At 43.5% G+C, this 26,945-nt stretch overlaps 1 protein-coding gene across 1 annotated transcript; it reads right to left on the bottom strand.

The window, feature by feature from the left end:
* Positions 1-16,293: 16,293 nt before the first annotated feature.
* LOC137315198 (probable G-protein coupled receptor 139) lies at positions 16,294-26,190 on the bottom strand. The gene is made up of 2 exons (XM_067980077.1): positions 26,052-26,190; positions 16,294-17,300 (listed from the first exon to the last, which is right to left on the bottom strand). The coding sequence occupies exons 1-2, from the start codon at positions 26,188-26,190 to the stop codon at positions 16,402-16,404; spliced, it is 1,038 nt and encodes a 345-aa protein (XP_067836178.1). The 3' UTR covers positions 16,294-16,401.
* Between the last annotated feature and the right edge of the window lie 755 nt (positions 26,191-26,945).

Below are 26,945 nucleotides of genomic sequence, written 5' to 3'. Positions count from 1 at the left end.
CGCCTTGTATGCTATGGCATTTCAAGTGCTCATCCAAATGCTTCTTGAATGTTGTGAGGGTTCCTGCCTCCACAACCCTCTCAGGCAGTGAGTTCCAGACTCCAACCACCCTCTGGGTGAAAAAGTTCTTTCTCAAATCCCCTCTAAACCTCCCGCCTTTTACCTTGAATCTATGCCCCCTTGTTATAGAACTCTCAACGAAGGGAAAAAGCTCCTTAGTATCCATCCTATGTCTGCCCCTCATAATTTTGTACACCTCAATCATGTCACCCCTCAGCCTCCTCTGCTCCAAGGAAAACAAACCCAATCTTCCAAGTCTCTCTTCAGCCCTGGTAACATCCTGGTGAATCTCCTCTCAACCCTCTCCAAAGCGCTCACATCCTTCCTGTAGTACGGCGACCAGAACTGCACACAGTACTCCAGCTGTGGCCTAACCTGTGTTTTATACAGCTCCATCATAACCTCCTTGCTCTTATATTCTATGCCTCGGCTAATAAAGGCAAGTATCCCATATGCCTTCTTTACCACCTTATCTACCTGTTCCGCCGCGTTCAGGGATCTGTGAACTTGCACACCAAATCCCTCTGACCCTCTATCTTGCCTAGGGTCCTCCCATTCATTGTGTATTCCCTTGCCTTGTTAGTCCCTCCAAAGTGCATCACCTCGCACTTTTCCGGGTTAAATTCCATTTGCCACTGTTCCGCCCATCTGACCAACCCATCTTTATCGTCCTGCAGACTGAGGCTATCCTCCTCGCTATTTACCACCCTACCAATTTTTGTATCATCAGCGAACTTACTGATCGTACCTTTTACATTCATATTCATGTCATTAATGTAGACCACAAACAGCAATGGACCCAGCACCGATCCCTGTGGTACCCCACTGGCCACAGGCTTCCAGTCACAAAAACAACCTTCGACCATCACCCTCTGCCTTCTGCCACGAAGCCAGTTTTGTATCCAAAGTGCCAAGGCATCCTGGATTCCATGGGCTCGTACCTTCTTGACCAGTCTCCTGTGGGGGACTTTATCGAAGGCCTTACTGAAATCCATGTATACCACATCCACTGCGTTACCCTCATCCACACGCCTAGTCACTCCCTCAAAAAATTCAATCAAATTATTCAGACATGATCTTCCCTTGACAAAGCCATGTTGACTATCCCTGATTAATCCTTGCTTCTCCAAGTGGAGACTAATTTTGTCCTTCAGAATTTTTTCCAATAATTTTCCTACCACTGATGTTAGGCTCACTGGCCTGTAGTTCCCCGGTTTTGTTGTTGAGATTAGAGGTGTTTCGGCCCTATTTTACACAATGATGTAGAGATTGGACTTGTTTCAGGCCTATTTTGTACATTGTTATGGAGATTAGGGATATTTCAGGCCTATGTTATACTTTGTTGTTGAGATTCGTAATACTGCAAGCATATATTAAAAATTGTTGTGGAGATTAGTGATGTTTCAGGCCTGTGATATACATTGTTGTGGAAATTACAAATATTTCAAGCCTATATTATATATTGTTGTAGAGATTAGACATATTTCAGGCTTATGCTGTACATTGTTATGGCGATTATAAATGTTTCATTCCTATGTTACACATTGTTATAGCAATTACAGATGTTTCAGGTCTGTGTTACTCGTTGTTTTAGCGAGTGCAGATGTTTCAGGCCAATGTTACACATTTTTCTAGAAATTAGAGTTGTTCCAGGTCTATTAAATACATTGTTGTAGAGGTTAGAAATGTATCAGGCCTATGCACACATTGTTGCAGAGATTACAGATGTTCCAGACCCATTGTGGTAAAGATTAGAGATGTGGTTACTCATTGTGGTAGAGATCAGAGACTTTTCGGGCCCATGTTACACATTGCTGCAGCGATTACAGATGTTTCTGGTCCATGTTATACATTGCTGCGAAGATTGATGATGTTTCAGGTCTATGTTGCACATTTCTGTCATTAATAGATGTGCTTCAGGCTTATGTAACACTTGTTGCAGAGATCAGAGATGTTTCTGCCCTGTTGCAGAATATTTCAGAGATTAGAATTGTTTCAGGCCTATTTCACGAAAAATTACATCGAAAGTACAGCACACAAACAAGGCCATTCGGCGCAACAGGTCCATGCCGTAGTTTGTGCTTCACACGAGTCTCCTCCCATCATGAGGCTGGGTGTCACAGAGAGTCTAAACTTCGGCCGCAACGGATCTGAAGGTCTTACTTAAAATGAACGTGGGATTTTCATCACAGTCCTTGCTGAGAGGTTGTATTTGTGCCAAACCGTGCCTTAAATGGGCAGACCGGCTTTTACGTGCCTATCAAGAGCATCCAAAAACATATTTAAAACCTCTCTCTCAATCATTGAGAGAGAAGGAAATATGCGGTTATACTGATAGGATTGGATGAAGTCAGTTGGGAGGAGGCTCATGTGGAGCATAAACACCGGCATTGATCAGTTGGGCCGAATGAACTGTTTCTTTGCTTAACATTCTCTGTAATTCGATCTTATTCCCTCCTTCTGCTTGGCTTAGTTCTTCGAGGGAATGGGAATTCGACAATGTTGAAAATGGAGACTCAACTTCTGTAAGTAAACTTCAATGAGAGATCCACTCTCGCCACGGGATGTACAAATGCCGGACAGACTGAAGACTCTGAGTTAGAAATGGACGCGTGTAAAACACATTCTGAACATGCAGGAAAAGGCTACATCCTGTGTCTAAAACGACCGCGGCAGGACACCAAAATATAATCTTCGAATAACAACACGATTCCTACCAAAGTCAGACGCCTTGTGAATGAGGCCACGAGGCCACTGACGAGAAAATGAAATGTTTTGGAGAGAATTCTGAGCAGTTTCGGGGCCATTGGTCTCCAGGGTGAAAGGATGAAAAAAACATAACAGTTTTCGAATAACTGAAAAGTTCCACCACTAGCAGAGTTAGAATCTGCCCGGGGAAAGCCCAATGGATTTTGAATCCAACGACCTGAACCTATCGGCCATCGTAGCGGAAATCGCACAGACACCCAATGAGAATATTGCAGTACTGGAGAGAGAGAATGTCCTGGAGGGGTCAGGGAGTTACGAAATAAAAGAGGTGCCATTACACTACTGGGTGTATTCTACAGGCCACCAACCAGTGGGAAGGATATGGAGGAGCACATTTGCAGGGAAATTACAGAGAGGTGCAAAAGCCATAGAGCAGTGATAACGGGGGACTTCAACTGTCCTGATATAGACTGGGATAGGAAAAATATAAGGGGCACAGAGGGGGAGAAATATTTGAAATGTATTCAGGATAACTTTCTTAACCAGTAGGTTTCCAGCCCAACCAGGAAGGAGGCATTGCTGGACTTGGTTCTCGGGAATGAGGTGGGCCAAGTGGAGCATGTTTCAATGGGGGAACATTTCGGGAGGTGCGATCATTTAGAATAGCTTTGGAAAAGGACACAGACAACTCTAAAGCACAATACTCAATTGGAATTGGAGCAGGGCAATTTTCAATGGGATGAGAACAGATCTTGCCCGGGTAAATTAGAATCAAAGATTGACAGGCAAAACTGTAATTGAATCGTGGGCTGCCTTTCAGGAGGAGATGGTTCCGGTACAGTCTAGGCACATTCCTTCCAGGCAGAAAGGCAGGGCAATTAAAGCCAGAGCTCCCTGGCTGACATAAGAGATAGAGAGTAAAATGAAACGGAAAATAGGAGCATATGACAGAAGTCAGGTTGATAAAACAAGTGAGAACCAAGCAGAATATAGAAAGTTCAGAGGGGAAGTGAAAATGGAAATAAGTGGGGCAAAGAGAGAGGAAGAGAGAGCATGAGAATAGACTGGCGGCAAACATAAAAGGGAATCCAAAAATCTACTGCAGGCATGTAAACAGTAAACAGGTAGTACGACGAGGGGTGGGGCCGATTAGTTACCATAAAGTACATCGACTCATGGGCAGAGGGTGCATCAGAGATCTATTGATTGAATCCAGTGATGAGGGACTTTAGTTACGTGGATAGACTGGAGAAGCTGGGGTTGTTCTTCTTGGAACAGAGACAGTTGCGAGGATATTTGATGGAGGTATTCAAAATCATGAAGGGTCTAAATAGAGAGAAACTGGCGTAAGGGTCAAGAACCAGAGGAGATAGATTTCAGGTGATTTGCAAAAGAACCAAAAGTGAGATGAGGATTTTTTCTTTACTCAGTGAATGGTTCGGATCAGCAATTCATTGCCCGAGGGGGTAATGGAGTCAAATCCCATCATGGCCTTGAAAAGGGAACTGGATAAGTAATTGAATGGAAAAAATGCAGGGCTACGGGGAAATGGCGGGGGAGTGGCACTAGCTGGATTGCTCTCTCCATCAACCTCTCTCTTTGCTCCCCTCTCCAACTACCTCAATTTCTCTGTCTAACTCTTCTCTGCTCGCTCTCTGTCACTCTTTGTGATATTTTTGTCTTTTTCTATCTCACTGTCTTCCCGTTTGCTCCCTCCCTTCTCTGTGTCTCTCTTTCTCTGTCTCTCTATATCTCGCAATCTGTCTCTCTCTATCTTTCTCACACTCTCTCTTTTCATTTTCTGTTGATCATTACAGATTTATTTCCTCAACCTGCACAGTCTTTGTCTGTCTCTCTGTGTCTCTTTCCCCTTCCCTCTCTGTTCCTCTGTCCAGCTCTGTCTCCCTCTCTGTCCCATTTCCTTTCTCTCTCTCTCTCTCTCAATTGGCTTCTCGCTTTGTCTCTTTATGTATCTTTGTATGTCCCTCTGTCAATCTCTCTCTCTCTCTGTCTCTGTCTCTCTATATGACTCCATCTCTGTCTCTCTCCTCTATTTCTCTCTCTGCCTCTCTGTGTCTCTCTGCCCCTCCGTGTCTCTCTCTCTCTGTAGTTTTATCTTTTTCCGTCTCTCTATCTCTCTATGTCTCTCCATCTCTTCATCTCTCTGCCGTCCTTCCTTCTCCTACTGTCTCTCTCCTTCACCCCAGCCCCTCACTCTCCCTCTCTTTCTACCTCTCTTTCTGTCTCACTCTCTCTGTCACTCTGTGTTTGTGTGTTCATCACTCTCTCGGTCTTTTTCCATCTCTCTGCCTCTTCCTCTAGCTCTTGCTTCCCTTTCCCCGGCTAGAGAATCGAGAAACTAGACAGGGTAGATGCTGAGAGGTTGTTTCCATTGGCTGGAGAGTTTCGAACTAGGGGCATAGTCGCAGGATAACTGGTGGGCCATTTAAAACGGAGATGAGGAGGAATTTCGTCACTCAGAGGGTTGTGAACCTTTGCATTCTCTCCCACAGAGGGCTGTGGATGATCAGTCGTTGAGGAGTTGAGGGAGAAGATTGGCCATGATCTGATTGAATGGCGCAGCAGGCTCGAAGGACCGAATCGCCTACTCCAGCTGCTATTTCTTATCTCCTTATGATCTTATATTCTCTCCCTCTCTCTCTGCCACCACCTCCCTCTCTCTCTGTCTACCCCACCCCTCCTCTCTCTCTCTCTCTCTGTCTCCGTGTGTGTATGTCTGTCTCTTTATCTTTCTATCTCTTTCTCACCTTCTGTCTCTCCATCCCTCTCCTTTCTGTCTGTCAGTCTCTCTCCCTCTACCACTCCTTGTCAGCAGTGACCCCTGCTGGAAATTGCGTTAGGTGCTGACAACGAGTGAACCTGTGACAGAGGAGATAAGGTCCTTGTTATGAAGTGTCACTGAGGCAGCCTGGGTCTGTGGAGCCCGTCCCTCAGCGACAGTCGTTATGTGTATGGCGTGCGAGGAGGGAGAAAGCAAAGATCAATTTCACTTGTATCACTAATGTTACCAGAGTTCCTGTGAAATGTAAACTTGGCTGCATTTCACCAGCAGTCCACTGGGCGGGAGGGGGAATATTTTAGACAAAGGTACCATCTTCTGGTAGCACGAAGTATTACACCGCAGCGTTTGATGAGTCTGAAAGCACAGGAAGAGGGCATTCAGCCCATCGTGCCTGTCATGGAGTTAGACAGCACAGAGAGAGGCCCTTCGACACATCGTGTCCGCGCCGGCCATCAGCCCCTGTGTTGGCTCTTTAAAAGAGTTATCCAATTAGTCCCACTCCCTTGCTCATTCCACATAGCAATGCAACTTTCTCCCCTTCAACTATTTATCCAATTCCCTTTTAAAAGTCACCAATGAATCTGCTTCCTCCGCCCTTTCGTGCAGCGCATTCAAGAACAAAACAACTCGGTGCACAAACGAAATTCCTCATCATCTCCCCTCTCTGGTTCTTTGGCCAATTATCTTAAATCTGTGTCCTCTGGTTAGCAGCCTTCCTGCCAGTTGAAACAATTACTCCTTCTGAACTATAGCAAAACACCTTTTAAATCTGAAGACCGCCAATAAATCTCCCATTAACCTTTTCTGCTCTAAGGAGAACAATTCCAATTTCTCTAGTCGCACCACGTAGTTGAGCTGCCTCATTCCTGGAACTACACCTGTCAATCTCATCTGCACCATTTCCAAGGCCTTGACATCCTTCCTAAAGTGTGGTCCCCAAGAATTGGACACAGTGCTCCAGCCGCGGTCGACCACAGTGATTTATAAAGGTGTTGTTTAGGGACAGGAGGAGGCCACTTAACCCCTCGAATCTGTTCCGCCATTCAATAAGATCATGGCTGATCTGTGGCCTAACTCCATACGCCCTCTTTAGCCCCATATCCCTTAATACCTCTGGTCAACAAAAATCTATCAATCTCAGGTTTGAAATTAACAATTGAGCTGGCATCAAAAGCTGTCCATGGAAGAGGGTTCCAAACTTCGTCCAGCCTTTGCGTGCAGAAATGTTTCCTAACTTCACTCCTGAAAATCATGGCTCTAATTTTTAGTCTATGTCCCCTCGTCCCAGACTCGCCAACCAGCGGAAACAGTTTCCCTCTATCTACCCTATCAGTTCCCGTTAATATCTTGAAAATGTCGATCAAATCACCTCTTAGTCTTCTAAATTCCAAGGCATACAATCCCTGATTGCGCAATGTCTCCTCGTAATTTAACCATTGGAGTCCAGGTATAATTCGAGTAAATCTACGCTGTGCGCCCTCTAAGGCCAATATATATTTCCTTGGTGCGGAGCACAGAAGTGAATACTGTATTCAGGAGTGGTCCAACTGGGGCTTTGTATAGTTGTAGCATAACTTCTACCCCCTGTAGTCCAGTCCACTGGATATAAAGGCCAGCATTTCCAATAGCCCTTTTGATTATTTTCTGTACCCGTGCATGACATTTCAATAATCTACATATAAAGTCTATTTGGCCCTTCACTGTATAGAGCTTTTCACCATTTAGAAAGTACTCTGATCGATCCTTTTTAGGTCCAAAGTTGATGACCTCACACTTGCTTGCATTGAAATACATTTGCCACAGTTTTGTCCATTCACTTAATCTGTGAATATCTCTCTGTAGTTTTTTGCTTCCGGCTACACTGCTGACAATGCTGCCTGTCTTTGTGTCATCGAGAAAATTTGTATATGCGGCTCTCTATCCCGTCATCTAAGTCGTTAATAAATACAGTGAATAGTAGAGGCCCCAATAGAGATCAATGTGAGACACCACGAGTCACATCCGGCCAAATTGAGTACCTGCTCATTATCCCAAAGATCCGAAGCAGAGGGAAAATCCCGAGATATTTCGATGAGAAACTGTTGAACAAATTTGAAGGAAAAATCACATGCAGTTTTCTGGTGAAAGAAAGATTTGAATTTTAAAGCCACTTTCGCGTCCTCAGGACGTCCCAAAGCGCTTTATCGCCAATGAACGTAGTCACTGTTGTCATTGGGGAAACGCGGCAGCCAATTTGCACAGAGCAAGGTCCCACAAACAGCAATGTGAGAATGATCAGATAATCTGTTTTTAGTGATGTTGGTTGAGGGATACATATTGTCCCAGGACACCAGGGTGAACTCCCCCTGCTCTTCCTCCAACGGTGGTCGTGGAATCTTTTATGTCCACTTGAGAGGACAAATGGGGCCTCGGTTTAACGTCTCATCTGAAAGATGGCACCCAGGACAGTGAGGCACTCCCTCGGTACTGGCACCGGGAGTGCGAACCTAGATCATGGGCTTAAGTCTCTGGATTGGGAAATGAACCCACGACCTACTGACTCAGAGGTGATAGAACTAAAAACTGAGCTCGGTGAAAGGGCAGGATGTAATTGGAGGCAGTGAAGATTCAATCTCCATTATCAAGTCATCCATTCTCTCCTTACTCCCATTGAAATGGTCAGTGTCCTGTGAATTTGAACATGGGCATATAAAGAATAAGAAACATTCGAACAAGTATTTTCAAATTAGATGATAGAGATCGAATGCCACAAGTTTGTTTAAATGATGGCTATCGTGTGTAAAAATGGCTGCTTTCGATTACAAGAATGTCATTTTAAATAAGTAAAAACTGCTTTAATAAATATATGGTATTAAATGATTCATCCACTGCATGAAGTTATACTTGTTCTCTGAAATTTTAGATATGTGGTTTTAATTGATAGTTATCGTGCATTAAATTACACACACACAAACACACACACACACAAACACACAAACACAAACATATATATATATCTATATATATATAGTTTTGAGGGCTAAATATGCTTTGTTAAATTGTACAAATGCTACCTTAGATTATACACATGTTGTTTGGATTTATAGGGAGGCCAGTTGATTCCTACTTAATATTTTAAATTATACAAAAGCTAATTTGAAATATAAAAATAAAACGTTAAATTGTTTGCTGTGTATACTTAATGAAAAACTCTGTAATATTGACATACAATAACGGGGATGGGCACCAGGATGTAGCATTAGAAAGGAGAAACAATGTCCACACAGGATTGGGAGAGACTAGAGTAAGAAATAATACATTATTTGGTGGGATTGGACTAAGAGAGAATACGAGAAGGTCTAATGTAGGTTTAGAGTGCATGTGCGTAAACGCACCAAGCAAGGTAAATAAGGTTGGTGAGCTGCAGGCGCAAATAGCCACGTGGTAATATGGCGTTGTGGCGATAACAGAGACCTGGCTCATAAAAGGGCAAGATTGGGTACTAAATATTCGTGGATACAAGGTGTTCATGAAAGGTCGTGAACGAACAAAATGACGCGGGGGGCGGGGCGCTGGTGGCAGTATTGATGAAGGAGAATATTGCAGTGCTGGAGAGAGGGGATGTCCTTGAGGGGTCAAGGATAAAATCTATTTGTTTAGAGTTAAGAAACAATAGAGGTGCTATTAGACTACTCGGTGTATTCTATAGGCCACCTTATTTTGGGAACGATATGGAGGATCAAATTTGCAGGGGAATTACAGAGAGGAGCAAAAACTACGGTGTAGTGATAACTGGGGACTTCAACTATTCTAATATAGACTGGGATAGTAATAGTGTGAAGGGCAAAGAGGGGGAGGAATTATTTAAGTGTGTTTCGGAGAATTTCCCTGATCACTATGTTTCTGGACCAACGAGGAAGGAGGCATTGCTGGATCTGGTTCTGGGGAATCAGGTGGATCAAGTGGAACAAATGTCAGTGGGGGCACATTTGGGAACAGTGATCATAATATCCTAAGGTTTGGATTATTGATGGAAAAGGACAAGGAACAGTCGAGAGTAAAAATCCTTAATGGGAAGTCGGCCAATTTTGGTGAGTTGAGAGCGGATCTGGCCCTGGGAAATTGGAAGCAAAGATTGGCAGGAGAAACTGTAATCGAACAATGGGCAGCCTTTAAAGAGGAGATGGTTCGGGTACAGACTAGGTACATTCCCACAAGGAGGAAAGGTAGGGCAACCAAAGCCAGAGCTCCCTGGATGAAGAAGAGAGGCAATATAAACTAAATGTTGCAATACTGAAGGGGGTGCAGGTAGAGGGAGACCTGGGGTATATGTGGACAAATCTTTGAAGGTGACAGATAGCTTGAGGAAGCGCTTAAAAAAGCATACGGGATCCAGGGCTTTATAAATAGAGGCATAGAGTACAACAGCAAGGAAGTTATTTTCAACCTTTATAAAACACTGGTTCCGCCGCAGCTGGAGCATTGTGTCTAATCCTGGGCACCGCACTTTTAGAAGGATGTGAAGGCCTTCGAGAGGTTGCAGAAACCATTTACAAGAATGGTTCCAGGGATGAGGGAGTTCAGTTCCGTTGATAGGCTGGAGAATCTGGGATTGTTCCCCTTGGAGCAGAGAAGGGTGAAAGGAGATTTTAAGTGTTCAAAATCATGAAGGGTTTACATGAAGTAAATAAAGAGAAACTGTTCCGATTGGCCGAAGAGTCGAGAAACAAACGACACAAATTTTAGGCGACTGGCAAAAGAACCAAAGGCGACATGAGGAACAACTCTTTACACAGCGAGTAGTTATGATCTGGAATGTCCTGTCTGAAAGAGTGGTGGAAGCAGATTAAATCGTGGCTTTGAAAAAGGAATTGTATAAATATTTGACTGGATAAAACTAACAGTGTTACGAGGATAGAGCAGGGGAATGGAACGAAATCGATTGCTCTTACGAAGAGCAGGCACGGGCACGATGTGCCAAATGGTCTCCTTTTCTGCTGTAACCATTCGTTGAATCTATGATTCTATATCTATAATCGACAATAACTTGCATTTATCTACCACATTTAACGGAGTAAAACGTCCCATGTCGCATCCCAAGGAACATTATCAAACACAGTTTGACACTGAGCCACATAAGGAGGCATTCGGACAGTTACCTAAAAGCTTGGTCAAAGAGGTAGATTTAAGTAACGTCTTAAAAGAGGAGTCACAGGTCGAGAGGCGGAGCGGTTTAGGGAGGGAATTCCAGAGCTTACGGACTAGGCAGCTGAAGGTGCGGCCGCCAGTAGCCAGTATTAGAGCGATGAAAATCGGGAATGCACAAGAGGCAAGAATTGGAGGAGTGCAGAGTTCTCGGGGTGGCGGGTGATATAAGGCTGGAGGAGAATGAAGAGAGAGGGAGGGGCGAGGCCATGGACGGATTTAACTCGAGGATGGGGAATTTAAATTCGAGGCATTGACGGACCATTATTCAAAATGCTTCATACTTCTCCACATTAAGCGGGATCTGCCACCTGTCAATCCATTCACCAAACCTTCAATGTCCTCCTGAACTGATTTAAATTTCCGTTGCTGGTTGTCAAATCTCCTAATTTTGTGTCATCAGCAAATGTTCCAATTGTGCTCCAGATTCCCAAATCCGAAGAGTGGATATGAACGGAGCGGAGAGGTGGGCCCAGCACCGACCCCGAGGATAATCACTCTTCCATTGGAACATAATTACTTAGTAACGTAGGAACAAGAGTAGACCATTCAACTCCTCGAGCTAGTTTCGATCAATTCGATCCTGGCTGATACGAATCTTAACTCCGACTTCCCACATTGCTTCCATAACTCATAATACCCGTGCCTAACAAAAGGCTATAAATCTCAGTTTTGGAATTTTCAATTGATCCCCAGCCTCAACAGCTTTTGGGGGCGAGAGTTCCACATTTACACTGCCCTTTGTGTGAAGAAGTTCGATCTGACTTCACCGCTGAACGGCCTGGGTCTAATTTGAAGGTTATTCCCGTTGTTCTGCACTCCCCCACCAGAGGAAACAATTCCTCTCTATCATCTTAAATAGAATCTTCTATTCTCAAGGGAATGACAGCATTTAAACAAATCCTCGGATTGATCCTTTTTTGGTCCAAAATGGATGACCTCAGACTTAACTTCTTTGAAGTCATATGCAACAGTTTTACCCACTCACTTAATCTACAAATGTCTCTTTGTAATTTTCTGCTCCCGTGTACACGACTTGCGATGCCATCAATCCATGTGTCATTTGCAAACTTGGATAAATGGCTCTCTATTGTTTTATCCATGTCAATAATAAATATACTTAATATTTTGATGCCTCAGTGCTGATCCTTGTGGGTTCAGGTGTTCGGGAAGGGGATCAGGGTGTGGGGAACTGCTTGAAGGGTGGGAAGGGGACGGGAGGGATTCAGAGGGTGGGAAAGAGGTTCAGGGGTTTGGGAAGGGATCAGGGATTCATGGGCGGGGGAATGGGTTTATTGGGTGTGAAAGTGTTCAAGAGGAGGGGAAGGGATTGGAAATGGTTCATGAGGTGGGGCAGGGTTTCAGAGGGAGGGAAGGGGTTCAGGGAATGGGAAGTCGTTCAGGGGATGGTAATTAGTTCGGGAAGATGCTCAGGTGGTATGAATCATATCAGCGGGTGGAAAGGGGTTGAGGGTATGGGAAGGGGTTTAGGGGAGGAGAAACGGTTGAATGTATCGATAATTGGATCATGAGGTTGAAAGGAGCTTCAGGGGATGCGAAGGGGTTCGTTGTGAGAGTAAAGAATTCAGAGTGTGGGAAGGGCTTCAGGGGATGGGAAGCTGTTCAGGGAAGTCGTTCAGTGTTTGGGGAAGGGCTTGAGGGAGTGGGAAGGGGTTTATGGGCTGGTGAATGTGTTCAGGTGGTTGGAAGGAGCCGACGGGCGATGCTGGTTGCCTCCCGGGGTTTGAATCCCAACTCCAGCTCCTTTCGGTGCCGGTCCCCATTGGAGGGCGGCGGTTTCGCCGATTTGAGCAGCTGGTTGGACGGATGCGGCAATGGCGACCACGCCTTCCCACAATCCAGCGCGCGGAGAAAATCCCCTATCGAACCACAGCTCTGGCCGCGCTGCACTCTGGGAGATGGCGTCACATGACCACGTGACTCCTCAACCTTTCGCTCGGCTGCGGGGCAGCATGCGGAGCCCAGCTGGTCCCAGCGGTGGATACGTTGAGCTGGCATCGACGTGCCGAGCTTACTTCTGGGAAAGGACAAAATGTCGGATGCGGAGTGGGCGTGGCAGCAGCGTTGGAGGCGGCCATGTTGGGTCATCATTGTCTTACGCGGCGAGGTCACTTCCTGTGAGTCGCACCGAGGCCAGAGCTCCTGCCCCCTCTCCCTTTCTGCAAACATCCATTGTGCTCAATGTCTGGGGGTAGCTTTGCTTCTCTCACAGGAGGGGATTAAGAATAATGTTAAAGAGCTTCAAAAGGGTTTAAAAGGAGACTAATGTTATAAAGGGGGTTAAAAAGACGGTTAAACGGGGTTAAATTTGTTACTGGTTGAAATGGTATTGAAGAGGTTAAAAAGAGGTCAAAATAAGTTAAAAGATTAAAAAGGGGGTTAAACTTTTAAAAGGGGGTTGGAGGAAAAAACGTGGTTCAAGAGGTTAAAAGGTTTAAACAGGACAGTTGTAAGCGGTTTAAGGAGGTTAAATTATTAAACGGGCGGTAAATGTGTTTAAAAGAGGTTCGGAGAGAGACTGTGAGCTCGGTGAGAAAGAGATGGGTTTCAAAAGGAACCACAGTGGGAGAGTTTGGAGAAAGACAGTCTCTCCAAAAAATGGGTTTAAAAAGGGGCCAAAATGACTTAAATAGTCGGGTTTAAAAATGAGGTTTAAAAGGGATTAAAATGGGTTTAATGAAGTTTCAAATGATAAGTTAAAGTGGATTTAATAAGGGGGGATAAAAGTGGTATAAAAAGGAGGTTTAAAAAGAGGGTTCAGGGGGCCGATTGAACCTTGTCTTATTTGCGATTCTATATATTAATTCTGGACCAGTGTGCGATGCTCATTTTCTCTCGTGCTCTGTCTGAGTTTGTGTCACACCTTTACTCTGTTTCTGTTTAATTCTCTCCCCCTCTGTCTCTCCAACTCTCTCATCTATCCCGCTCTATTTCTCACCACTTCTTTCACTGTCTGACTCTCTTTCCCTCTCATTTTGGTACGGTCTTTCCCCTCACTCTTTGCCGAGGAGGGAATGCCATCGCCTGGTCCATTCCCACCAATCCAGTCATCGTCCGAGAATCAACTGCAATGGCTTCTCTTCCCGCTCCCGCACATTTACCTCTGGAATCCCGCATTGCTCTCTCCTTGGCCCCCGCCTATTTATCCTCTACATGCTGCGCCTCACCGAGATCATCCGAAAACACAACGTCAGGTTCCAGACGGCCTGTGGCGATCCAGCGCTCGTCGGGATGTCTCTTTTTGATCCTTCGATGTCGGCTGTTCCTCTCATTGTGAAGTAGACTTCACCCAGCGCTGGATTGTTCACACTCCAATATTGAACGTTAGCTCCGATCAGACCGTCGTGAGACAGGTTACTTTCGCACCACTGATGATGTGTTGTTGCAATAGTAATCCTGCTCAGTCCGGGAGGAACCAGTTCAGTCTGCTGACGAGACCCTGCTCCACATCCCATCCACCTCTCCCGACCCCTCCACTGCCTCTGATTTGTTAGGCTGCTTCTCCGTCATCCAGTATTAGATGAACAGAAATTTCCTCCGATTGAACGTTGGGAAAACCGAAGCCGTTGTGTTCGGTCCCTGCCACTAACTCCATTCCCTCGACACCGACTCCATCCCTCTCCCTGGACAATGTGTGAGTCTGAACCACACCGTTCACGACCATAGCGCTCTATTTGATTCTGGGATGAACTTCTGACCCCATATCCTCTCCGTCACCAAGACCGCCTACTTCCACCTCCTTAGCATCGCCCATCTCCACCCCTGTCTCAGCTTAACTGCTGCTGAAACCCTCATCCATGCCTTTGTTACCTCCAGACTCAACTACTTCAATGCTCTCCCGGCCGGCCTCCAACCTTGTACCCTCTGCAAACTTGAGCTCATCCAAAACTCTGCTGCCGTAATTCTCACTCGAATCAAGCCCCGTTCTCCCATCATCCCTCTGTGTTCGCTGACCGACATTCGCTCCCGGTCCAGCAACGCCTCGATTTTAAAATTTTCATCCTTGTCTTCAAATCCATTTACGGCCTCGCCCCACCTTATCTCTGTAACCTCCACCAGCCCGACAACCCTTCGAGATCTCTGCGCCCCTCCAATTCTGGTCTCTTGCTTTTCCCCGCTTTTCATCGCCCCACCAAGGCGGCCATGCCTTCAGCTGCCTGACCTCTGAAGTGCCCTCGCTAAACCTTTCAGCCTCTCAAACTTCCTTTCCCCCTTTTAAACGCTCCAAAAAACTTACCACTTCACGATTAATGTGGTCGCTTGTCCTAATATTTCCTTCGGCGGCTCGGTGTCAAATTTTGTTTGATAATCGCTTCTGTGAAACGCATTAGGACGTTTAACAACGTTAAAGGCGCTGTATAAATGGGAGTTATTGTTGTTAATATTCACCTCTGTCCCTTTCAGGGTGTTAATATTGCTGAGATCAATGGGAGTGTTTTACAGTTCACAGGGTGTCTCTGGCCGTGGACAATGAAGTACAGAGTGTCTCAGTGAGAGTTTTAATATTAACCTCTGTAATCTATCGGAGTGTTAATATTCATGAGTCATTGGGATTATGTTCGTGTTTACAGGAAGTCTCTGGCAGTGTTTTGGTTGTTGCAGGGTGTCTGTTCATCAACGGTAATATTTACATGAAGCGTCTGTCAGTTTGTTAACACATCCTGTCGTTCTCTGGGAGTGATTCGTTGCTGACAGGAAGTGCCTGGCAATGTATTAGTATGGAAATATGTCAGTATTTTAGTACTTGCTGCGTGTATCTGTGAGACTTGTTAATGTTTACAGAGTGTTTCCTTGAATCTCTTAATGTTTACAGTATTTCTGTGATTATATTAATATTTACAGGTCTTTCAGTGAGTATGTTATTATTTACAACCTGTTTCTGTGAATCTGTTCTTTACAGGCTGTTTCTGTGAGACGGTTATTATTTACAGGAAGTTTCTGTGAGTGCATTAATGCTTATAAGGTCTTTCTGTGACACTGTTAATATTTACAGGGTGCTTCTGTGGGACAGTTAATATTTTAGTGTGTTTATTTGAAACTGTTAATGTTTACAGGTGGTTTATGTGATTCTGTTAATATTTACAGGGTGTTTCTGAGAATGTTAATATTTATATGGTGTTTCTGTGAATGTTAATATTTACAGGGTGTTTCTGTGAGACGGAATTTATTGACAGGGCCATTCTGTGCGACTGTGAAAGTTTACAGCGTGTTTCCTTGAGTCTGTTAATGTTTACCGGGTGTTTCTTGTAAATGTTCACCTGTTGTCCATTTAAGTTTGCTGATATTCAAATGAGTCTTCCGTCATGTTACTGAACATTTAATTGATAATTTCCTTCAATAATTTAAAACACCTTCCAACGATTGGCCAGACCCACAATGTCTCGACAGGAAGCAGTCGTGAAATTCCCGGCCCCATTCAAGAGCCACCGCAGGGACCTCAGAGGTTGTGATCGTCCCCAAACCTCCATTCAAATTGGGAACCGATGATCGCATTTTGGACTGGTTCAGTGTCATAGCCGATTGACCCCAATATCTCGATATCACAGACCCCGGGGGCGGAGCGGGTAGAACAGAATATGAAAGAGGATTGAGTTCTGATGCTGGGAATTCTTCCGTTCTTCTCATCATTTAATGATGTTAACAATCAGAGAAAAGGGATATTTCAGCATATTCTTCAACTGCTCTCTGAATTTAGTCTGGGTTACAGCATAAATACAAGTGTTTGTGCAGCAACTCAGGAGCTGGAGCATGAATCCCAGTTCCATGAGAAAGATCGGTGGAATTACAATCGGACCTATGAAACTTAACACCCGCATCCATATAGAATACAACATAAACATCGCCCATAACAGCATGAAATTCCCCGAGATGACGAACAGTAAAATAATGGACTTCGTTCGACTCGTAATTTCTGGGTCACTGGGACTCTCTTCACTGCTGTGGTCCCGGAGTCTCCTGCGGGCTCTGTTGGCCACGACAATGTGTCTGACGATTAAAACATTGAGCAGCAGAATCAGAACAAATGCGAACCCCGGGGTTAGAATATAATGAAGGATTTCGATTGCTCCCCATGCCCGGGAATATTTAACACGACCTTCTACAGCACAAAAAAAGGGAATGTTGCCAAGAGTATACCCACGCGATAAGATAAAGTACCAGGTGATGTTCTTTAAACAGCTCAGCACAGTCACTGTTCCCAGAACCACAGCCGCCGTTTTCTCGGTGCAATATTTAGTTTTCAGTTTCTGGCAACAAATGGCCACAAATCGATCAAAGGTGAAAGTGACGGTGAACCAGACAGAACAGTCTGTCGCTGCATAAAGCAGGACGGCGTGGATATTACACACGGGGATGTCGGTCAGGAAATGAAATTGTTCGTAATATGCAATCGGAACCTGTCTCAATATCAGATCGATGATAACGACCAGTAGATCCGCCGCTGCCATGGCCACCAGGTACCGAGTGAGACATTTGGAGAGGCCGCACTTTCCTCGGGACAGGATCACAATCGTCACTAAGTTAACTGTAAGGAAGGGAAATAAACAGGGACATTATACATCAGGCTGGGAGCAAAAGCAGCAGTTTGATGAAGTTCGGGGTGAAATTTGTTGATTTGTTACTGCATCCAGTGATGGATCTGATCGTTATACTTGTGATACGGCTTTCAACTGGAGACAGAGTTTAAATATAATAATAGTGATTGGACTGGGAAATAGAGAAACAAACAAGGATTTCTGCTGGAATCAGGAGTGGATTGAGAACTAAATAAAAGAACGGAATTAAATTACACATGAAAGATAATCGGTTTCCAATGAATCACATCCCCCTGTAAATATTGATAGAACCTTTGATCCACGTGTAAATATTAATACAATCCGTGATTCCAAAGTAAACTTTGTCATAATCTGTGGACCCACTTGTCAACATCGTACCGTCACTTTAACTCTTGTCGATATGGCCACAGATTCTCGGCGCCACGATAAACATTCGGGAATTCCATAGATCCAACTTTAATTATTTGTAAATTCTCCGGATCCCGTGTTAATGTGGTATAGTCCCTGAAAGTTTGTTACAGTCACTAATTCCCCAATTAATGTTGATCTTTCCATTCAGTCTCCAGACCGTGTCAGTCTGGACAAGGGTCAATGGACAGTGTCAATATTTCATGCAGTAAAATAATCTTAGAGCACACAAGAAGGACACTGGGCCCACCGTGCCCGTGCCGGCTCTTTTAAAGAGTTACCCAGTTAGTCCCACTCCCCTGCTCTTTCCGTATAACCCTGAAAATGTTTCCTTTACAAGTATATGTCCAATTACCTTTTGAAAGCTACTGTTGAATCTTCTTCCACCACCTTTCAGACAATGCATTCCAGATCATAACAAGTCGCTGCATAAAAAAAAAAATCTCCTCATCTCCCCCTGCTTCATTTCCCAATTATCTTAAATCCGTTCCTTTGGTTACCGACCCTTCTGCCAGTGGATACAGTTTCTACTTTTTTAATCTCTCAAAACCCCTCATTATTTTGAACACCTTTATTAAATCTCCCCATGGCTTTTTTCTGCTCTAAGTGAACAATACCAGCTTCTCTAGTCTCTCCACATAATGAAACCCTTTATCCCTGCTACCATTTTAGCAAATGGCCTCTGCACTCTTTCTTTGACTAACTTTCTAAAGTATGGTTCCCAGAATTGGGCACAATAATCCAGCTGAGGCCGAACGAAGCAGTGGCAGAGCGTTTACATATTCAGGCAGAAGCCAGAATGCGTCAGTGTTTACATGCATGGGTGAGTCAATATTTACAGGGTTACCAGGGAGCGTGCCCATTCAGGCAAACCCCGTTTGCGTTGATATTCTACAGATTCTGTAACAATAATTCAATGCAAACCTAGGACACAGGACCAGGAGTGGGCCATTCAGCCGCTCGAGTCTGTTCACCATCCAATTAGTTCATGGCTGATCTGCATCTCAACACCTTTTAAACCCCTTTTGATCCATATAATTTGTTAATAAACAAAAGGCTATCGATTTCATTCTCGAAAATGTCAATTGATCCAATACACACAGCCGTTTGGGGAAGAGTGTTCAAGGTTTCCACTACCCGTTGGGTCAAAAAGTGCCTCCTGATTTCGCTGCGAAATGGAATAATTTGCCCTCTAGTTTTGGATTCCCCCAGAATAGAAAAAAATTGTCGGAATCTACGCGATTCAATCCATTTATGACTTTAAACACGTCGATTAGATAACTTTTGAGATTTTAAACTGAAGGGAATACAAAAAAGTTTATGCATCCCACAAGTACTGACACGCACAAAGGAACATCCAGTAAAGAGTGAGAATCACTTGAGAATAACGTATAATTACTGACACACAAATAGAAAGATCCAGCAAATACTGACACTAAATTAAAAACAATCTGTAAATACTGACACTCAGCTAAGAGCATCCTGTAAATACTGATACTCAGCTAGGGACATCCCACAAATACTGATACTCAACCATGAACATCCTGTAAATACCGACAGACACCTCGGAACATCCCATGAATACTGACACTCAACCAGGCACATCCTGTAAATACTGACACTCACTCAGGAAAATTGTGTAAATAATGATACTCACCTAGGAACATCCTGTAAATACTGACACTCATATGGGAACATCCTGTAATTACAGACACTCACCCAAGAACATCCTCTAAATACTGACATTCACCTCGTAACAATCTATAAATACTGACACTCACCTAGCATCATCCTGTAAATACTGACACTCAGCTAGGAACATCGTCTAAATACTGACACTGACCCAGGAACATCGTCTAAATACTGACACTCACCTAGTAACATCCTGTGAATACTGACACTAACCGAGGAACATCCTGTAAATACTGACAGTCAAACAGTAAATTCCTGTAAATACTGACACTCAGCTTGGAACATCGTCTAAATACTGACACTCACCTAGTAACATCCTGTGAATACTGACACTAACCGAGGAACATCCTGTAAATACTGACAGTCAAACAGTAAATTCCTGTAAATACTGACACTCAGCTTGGAACATCGTCTAAATACTGACACTGACCTAGGAACAATCTATAAATACTGACACTCACCTAGTAACGTCCTGTAAATACTGACACTCAGATAGGAACAATCTATCAATACTGACACTCACCTAGGAACATCCTGTAAATACTGACACCCAGGTAGGAACATCCTGTAAATACTGACACTCACTCAGAAAAATCCTGTAAAAACTGTAAATCCTCACGCACTCAGGAACATCCTATAAATACTAACACTCACTCATCAACATCCTGTAAAAACTGACACTCAATAAGCAACTTCCTGTAAATACTGACACTCACTCAAGAACATCCTGTAAATAATGACACTCGCCCAGGAACATCCTGTCAATACTGACACTAATCCAGGAACATTCTGTAAATACTAACACTCCAACAGGAACATTCTTGAAATACTGACACTCACCCAGGAACAGCTTGCAAATCCTTACGCTCAATAAGGAACATCCTGAAAAAAATGACACTCACCGAGGAACACCCTGTAAATACTGACACTCACCCAGGAAGATCATGTAAATACTGACACTCACCTAGGAACAGCCTGTAAATACTTACGCTCACTAAGGAACATCCTGAAAAAACTGACACTCACCGAGGAACACCCTGTAAATACTGACACTCACCCAGGAAGATCATGTAAATACTGACACTCACCTAGGAACAGCCTGTAAATACTTACGCTCACTAAGGAACATCCTGAAAAAACTGACACTCACCGAGGAACATCCTGTAAATACTGACACTCAAACAGGAACATCGTCGAAATACTGAAACTCACCAACGAACAATCTATAAATACTGACACTCAGGAGCATCCTGTAAATACTGACACTCACGCACGAACTTCTTCTAAATACTGGACCCGCAGAGTATTATCCCATCGATGATGACATTCACTCAGAAATATCCTGTAAATACAGATACTCACCAGGGACATCCAGCAAATACTGACACTCACCCAGGCACATCATGTGAATACTGACAATCACGAAGGAACATTCTGTAAATACAGACTCTCACTCAGGATCAACCTGTAAATATGGGCACTCATTCAGGAATATATTGTAAATACTGACACTCAATCAGAAAAATCCTGTAATTACTGACAATGACTCCGGAACCTTCTGAAAATAGTGACACTCACTCAGGATAATCCAATAAATAATGACTCTCAGTCAGGATCATCCTGAAAATAGTGTCACTCACTCAGGATCATCCTGTAAATACTGACACTCAATCAGAAAAAATCCTGTCAATGCTGCGACTCATAGAGGAAAATCCAGTAAATACTGACACACAATCAGGAACACCCTGTAAATAATGGCATTGACCCAGGAATAATCTGCAAATACTGACACTCACCCAGGAGCAACCTACAAATAATGGCACTCACTCAGAAACATCCTGTAAATATTGACACTCACTCAGTAACATGCTTTAAATACTGAAACAAATTCAGGAACATCCAATAACCACTGACAGTCACTCAGGAACAACCTGTAAATGCTGACACTCTACAAGGACATTCCGTTAATAGTGACACTCTCTCAGGAAAACCCTGTAAATACTGACACTTATCCAAGAACAATGTTGACAATGTTGACAATGAGCCTGGAATGATCTGTAAATAATAACACTCACTCAGCGATATCCGGTAGATACTGACACTCACTTAGGAACATCCTGTAAATGTTGACACTCACTCAGGAACATTGTGTAAATAAAGACACTCACTCAGGATGCTCCTTGAAACATTGACACTCACTCACGAACATCCTATAAATACTGACACTCACCTGGTACATCCTGTGAATAAAACATCAAGCAGGAAGATCATGTAAATACTGACACTCACCCAGGAACATCCTGTAAATACTGACACTCACAGAGGAACACCCTGTACATACTGACACTCACTCATGAACATCCTGTCAATACTGACCCTCACAGAGGAACATCCTGCAAATACTGACATTCACCTGGTTCATCCTGTAAATAACGATACTCACCCAGGAAGATCCTGTGAATTCTGACACTCACACAGGAACATCCTCTAACACAGAAATGCACCCAGGGACAACCTGCAAATACTGCTACTGACTCAAGGGCTTTTCTGTAAATACTCTCACTCACTCGGGACGTCGGGTTAATACAGACGCTCATTCTGGAACATCGTGTAAATACTGACAGTCGTAAGGATCATCCTGCAAATTACGTCACTGAACCAGGAACATCCTGTAATTACTGAGAATCACTTAGGAACATCCTGTGAATAAGAATATTCACCGAGGAACATCCTGTAAGCACAGACACTCACTCAGGAACATCCTCCAAATACAGACACTCACTCAGGAACATCCTGTAAATACTGACACACACTCAGGAACATCCTGTAAATACTGACATTCACTCGAAAACATCCTGTAAATGCTGGCATTCGCCCAGGGTCATCATCTAAATAAAGACGCTCACCCAGGAACATGCTGTAAATATAAACATCATGCAGGAAGATCGTGTAAGTACTCGCACTCACACAGGAACATTCTGCAAATATAGAAACTCGCTCAGGAAAAAGCAGCAAATACTGACACTGACCAAGGAATATTCCGTAAATAATGACTCACTCAGGAACATCCTGTAAATACTGGCACTCACTCAGGAACATCCTGTAAAAACTGACAGTGAACCAGGAATAAACTGTAAATACTGACATTCACCCTGGAAAATCCTGTCAATACTGACATACACTCTGGAACATACTGTAAATACTGAAACTCATACAAGTACATTCAGTTAATACTCACACTCTCTCGGGAAAAACCTGTCAATTCTGACAGTAACCCAGGAACAACCTGTAAATACTGATAATGACACAGGAATGATCTGTAAATAATGACACTCACTCAGGAATATCCTGTAAATACTGACACTCACACAGGTACATCCTGTAAGCATTGATAGTCATCCAGGAACATCGTGTAAATACTGGCACTGACTCAGGAAACTCCTTTAAATACTCACACTCACACAACAACACTCTGTAATATTGACACTTACCCAGGAACATTCTCTAAATACTAACACTCACTCAGGAACATCCTGTAAATATTGACATTCACTCAGAAATTTCCTCTAAATACGGACACCCTCACAGCTACATCCTGTAAATAGTAACACTCCATACGGTAATTCCTGTAATTATTGAGACTCATGCAGGAAAATCCAGTGAATAATATCACTCGCCCAGGGACATGCTTCAATTACTGGCACGCATGCAGGAACATTCGTTAAATACTGACCTTTACGAAAGAACATCCTGTAAATACTGATACTCACTGAGAAACATCCTATAAATCCTGGAACTCGCCTACGAACATCCCACGAATACTGAAACGCAACTCGCATCATGCTGTATACACTGACATACTCCCAGACCCTGTGTATATAGTGATATACTCCCAGACCCTGTGTATACACTGACATACTCCCAGACCCTGTGTATATAGTGGCATACTCCCAGACGCTGTGTCTATAGTGACATACTCCCAGACCCTGTGTATATTCTGACATACTCCCAGACCTTGTCTATATAGTGACATGCTTCCTGTACTATTTATTAATAATTACATTCTCCGAGGATTCTATGGCATCTCTGAGACACTCCAAGGTTCAGAACTTGATTTTAAACATTCCCGGGGACTCCCTGCGAAACTTGTCTCACTGTACGAACCCCTGTAAATTCTCATCCACTCCGAAAACATTCTGTAATTACTGACAACTTCAATTACACTACTTGTGAATTTTGACACAATCCCAGGGATTATATATCAATATTGACACTCTGTCCGGGACACACTTTAAATACTGACACACCCCAAGGGCCCTCTTAAAGCAACCTCGCACTCAGGCACCCGATCATGGAGCTTCACTCCCAGGGACCCATGTTGAATTAAATCTCACACCCAGAAGACCTGCTTAAATACATCTCCCATCCTCGAAACCCCAGAAAGTAATTGAGGCTCAGCAGGCGACCCTGGAATTATATCTTCCATCCCGAAAACCCCATATCTATATCGAGACTTACCAAGAGACCCTCGAATTAAAACTTCCATCCCGAAAAAAACCATATAGATTTAGAGACTTAACAGGAGACCCTGTAATTATATCTTCTATCCCGGAAACCCCATATCGGTGTAAATACTTACCAGGAGACTCCACAATTATATCGCCCTTCCCAGAAACCCCATATCGATATAGAGACTTACCAGGAGAACATGTAATTACATTTACCCTCCCAGAAGATCCATATAAATTATAATGAATGAGCAGGAGTTCCCGCAATTACATCTCCCAACCCAGAAAACCCATATAGATAAAGGGACATGCCAGTAGATATCGGAATTACATCTCCCATTCTGGAACCCTACATAGATATAAAGACTTAGCAGGACATCTCCGCAATTACAAAGACCTAAGAAGAGTGCCCGTAATTAGATCACCCATCCCGGCAACCCCATATCGATATAAAGACTTAACAGGAGACGCATGTAATTACATGTAACATCCCAGAAATCCCCCATAGACATTCAGAATTAGCAGCAGAACACCGTAATTTTATCTCCCATTCCAGAAACCCCATTTTGGTGCAGAGTCTTACGAGGAGACCCCAAAATTACATCGCCCATCCCGGAAAACCCATATTGATATAGAATCTTACGTGGAGTCCCCGTAATTACATCTCCAATCACGGAAAACCCATACAGATATAGGGCCAGACAAATAAATCATGTAATTATAACTCCCATTCCTGATACCCGATACAGATTTACAGACATCCAAGGAGACCGAGTTTCCATCCTGGAAACCATATATCGATATAGACTTACCAGGGGATCCCTTAATTGCATTTCCAATCCTGGAAACCCCATATAGATATAATTTCTCAGCAGAAGACCTCCGTAATTATATCTCCCATCGGCGAAACTCCATATAGATATAGAGACTGAAGAGGACAGCCCAGAATTACATCTCCCATCCCGGATAAATCATGTAGCTATGGAGACTGAGAAGGAAAACCCGTAATTACCTTACATCCAGGAAACCGACATAGATATAGAGGTTTACGAGGAGACCCCGTAATTACATCTCCGATCCCGACAATCCCATATGGATATAGAGACTTACCAGGAGACCCCGTAATTACATCACGCATCCTGGAAACACATGCAGATATCAGACTTAGCAGGAGACCCCGTAATTACATCTCGCATTCTGGAAACACAAAAAATGTAGAGACTTACAAGGAGACTCCGTAATTACATCACGCATCCTGGAAACACATGTAGATGTCGGACTTAGCAGGAGACCCCGTAATTACATCTCGCATCCTGGAAACACATGTAGATAAAGAGACTTACCAGGAGACGCTTAATGACATCTCGCATCCTGGAAACACATGTAGATATAGAGATTTACCAGGAGACCCCGTAATTACATCTCCTTCCCAGAGATCCAATATAGATATAGAAACTTACCAGCAAACATCGTAGTTACACATTGCATCCCGAATACCCCATATACATATGAAGGCTTTGCAGGAGCTCCAGGAGAAGTGAAGGTGAGGCAGTAAATTACGAGAACAGTAATACAGTGAAAGGTAGTTTTCAAAACTAACAGCTGGATACAGAGGCTTATCAACAATGGCATCATCAGCGAGGAGCAGACAGTAAACGGGAAGAACAGTATTACAGTGAAACACGTGTTATAGAATTAATAGCTGATATAGAAGTTCCCAGGGACACCGACAGCAGCGAGGAGGGAATTGTAAATGACAGGAATAATAATGCAGTGAAACCTGTTTTATAGAGTTAATAGGTGAATATAGAGAATAACCAGGAACACTAACTGCAGAAAGGAGGGGATGGTAGCTCACAAGAAATGTAATACGGTAAAACGTGGGACATATAAATAATAGCTCGATATAGAACTCACCACGATCTCCAAAATCAGCGAACTGGAAGCAATAAATGAGAGGAAATGGCGTACAGTTAATCGTGGATTATAGAATCGATAGGTAAATATGGAGAATTACCAGGTGCAGCAACCACAGCAAGGAAGGGGAAGTAAATGAGAAGAACAGGAATACAGTTAAACATGGTTTAGGGAATTAATAATAAAGAATATTACCAGGGACACCTGCAACAGCGAGGATGGGATAGTAAATCTTTTGAATAATCCGAAGTGCCAAATATATCCGAATAGCTAATCTTAGTCTATCATAATTTGCAGAAAGATAATCAAACTCCCAGGAGAAACTCCTGCCCATTGTTGTAACATTCCAATCGATTGTAACCAGATTATGGCCCATTCTTGTCACTTTCCAATTTATTGTCCTCCGATTCAGACGCTTTCTCCCACTCTCTGTCGAGCCGCTGATCCCTTGAAGGCCGGAGGTGGTACTTCACCTGACAATATGGGATAACACATTGCACGGAGCTCCATATTTATTGCAAAGGGAAACTCTCCAGTGAAACAATTAGGGCCCGTGGAGGCTGACTTGAATTACAGTCACTGAATAAACAGGTTCAGTTAACGCCTTTCAAACCAATACATTTTATATCACAACATATATTTATCCAAATATTTCACAGTTGTAAATCTAAAAGCTCAGCACATTATTTTAACTAATATTTGAAAGAACAGCAACTATGAGACCCGCAATCTGACAGCATCGGTGTGAAGCGAGAGCAGCTTCAATTACAGATTGCAGATTATTTCTGAACGTGATTTATTAATTAATTTCATTTAGTTTCTACCCAGTTCTAAAGGGTTGGGTTTACACTGAATCATTTTATCAGTCAGCTTGAAGACCACCCTGCCAATATTGGTGTAATCTCAGGATACCCCGTCAATATTTGGAAATCAAAGGATTATCTTGCAAATATTGGTACCGTCTCTGGATCTAGAGTCATAGAGTCATAGAGTTATACAGCACGGATAGAGGCCCTTCGGCCCATCGTGTCCGCGCCGGCCATCAGCCCTGTCTACTCTGATCCCATATTCCAGCATTTGGTCCGTAGC

The sequence above is a fragment of the Heptranchias perlo genome, unplaced genomic scaffold (assembly GCF_035084215.1).
Source record: "Heptranchias perlo isolate sHepPer1 unplaced genomic scaffold, sHepPer1.hap1 HAP1_SCAFFOLD_54, whole genome shotgun sequence".
NCBI lineage: Eukaryota > Metazoa > Chordata > Chondrichthyes > Hexanchiformes > Hexanchidae > Heptranchias > Heptranchias perlo.
The sequence above is the reverse complement of the archived record's forward strand: the minus strand, read 5'-3'. Positions and strand labels throughout refer to the sequence as shown.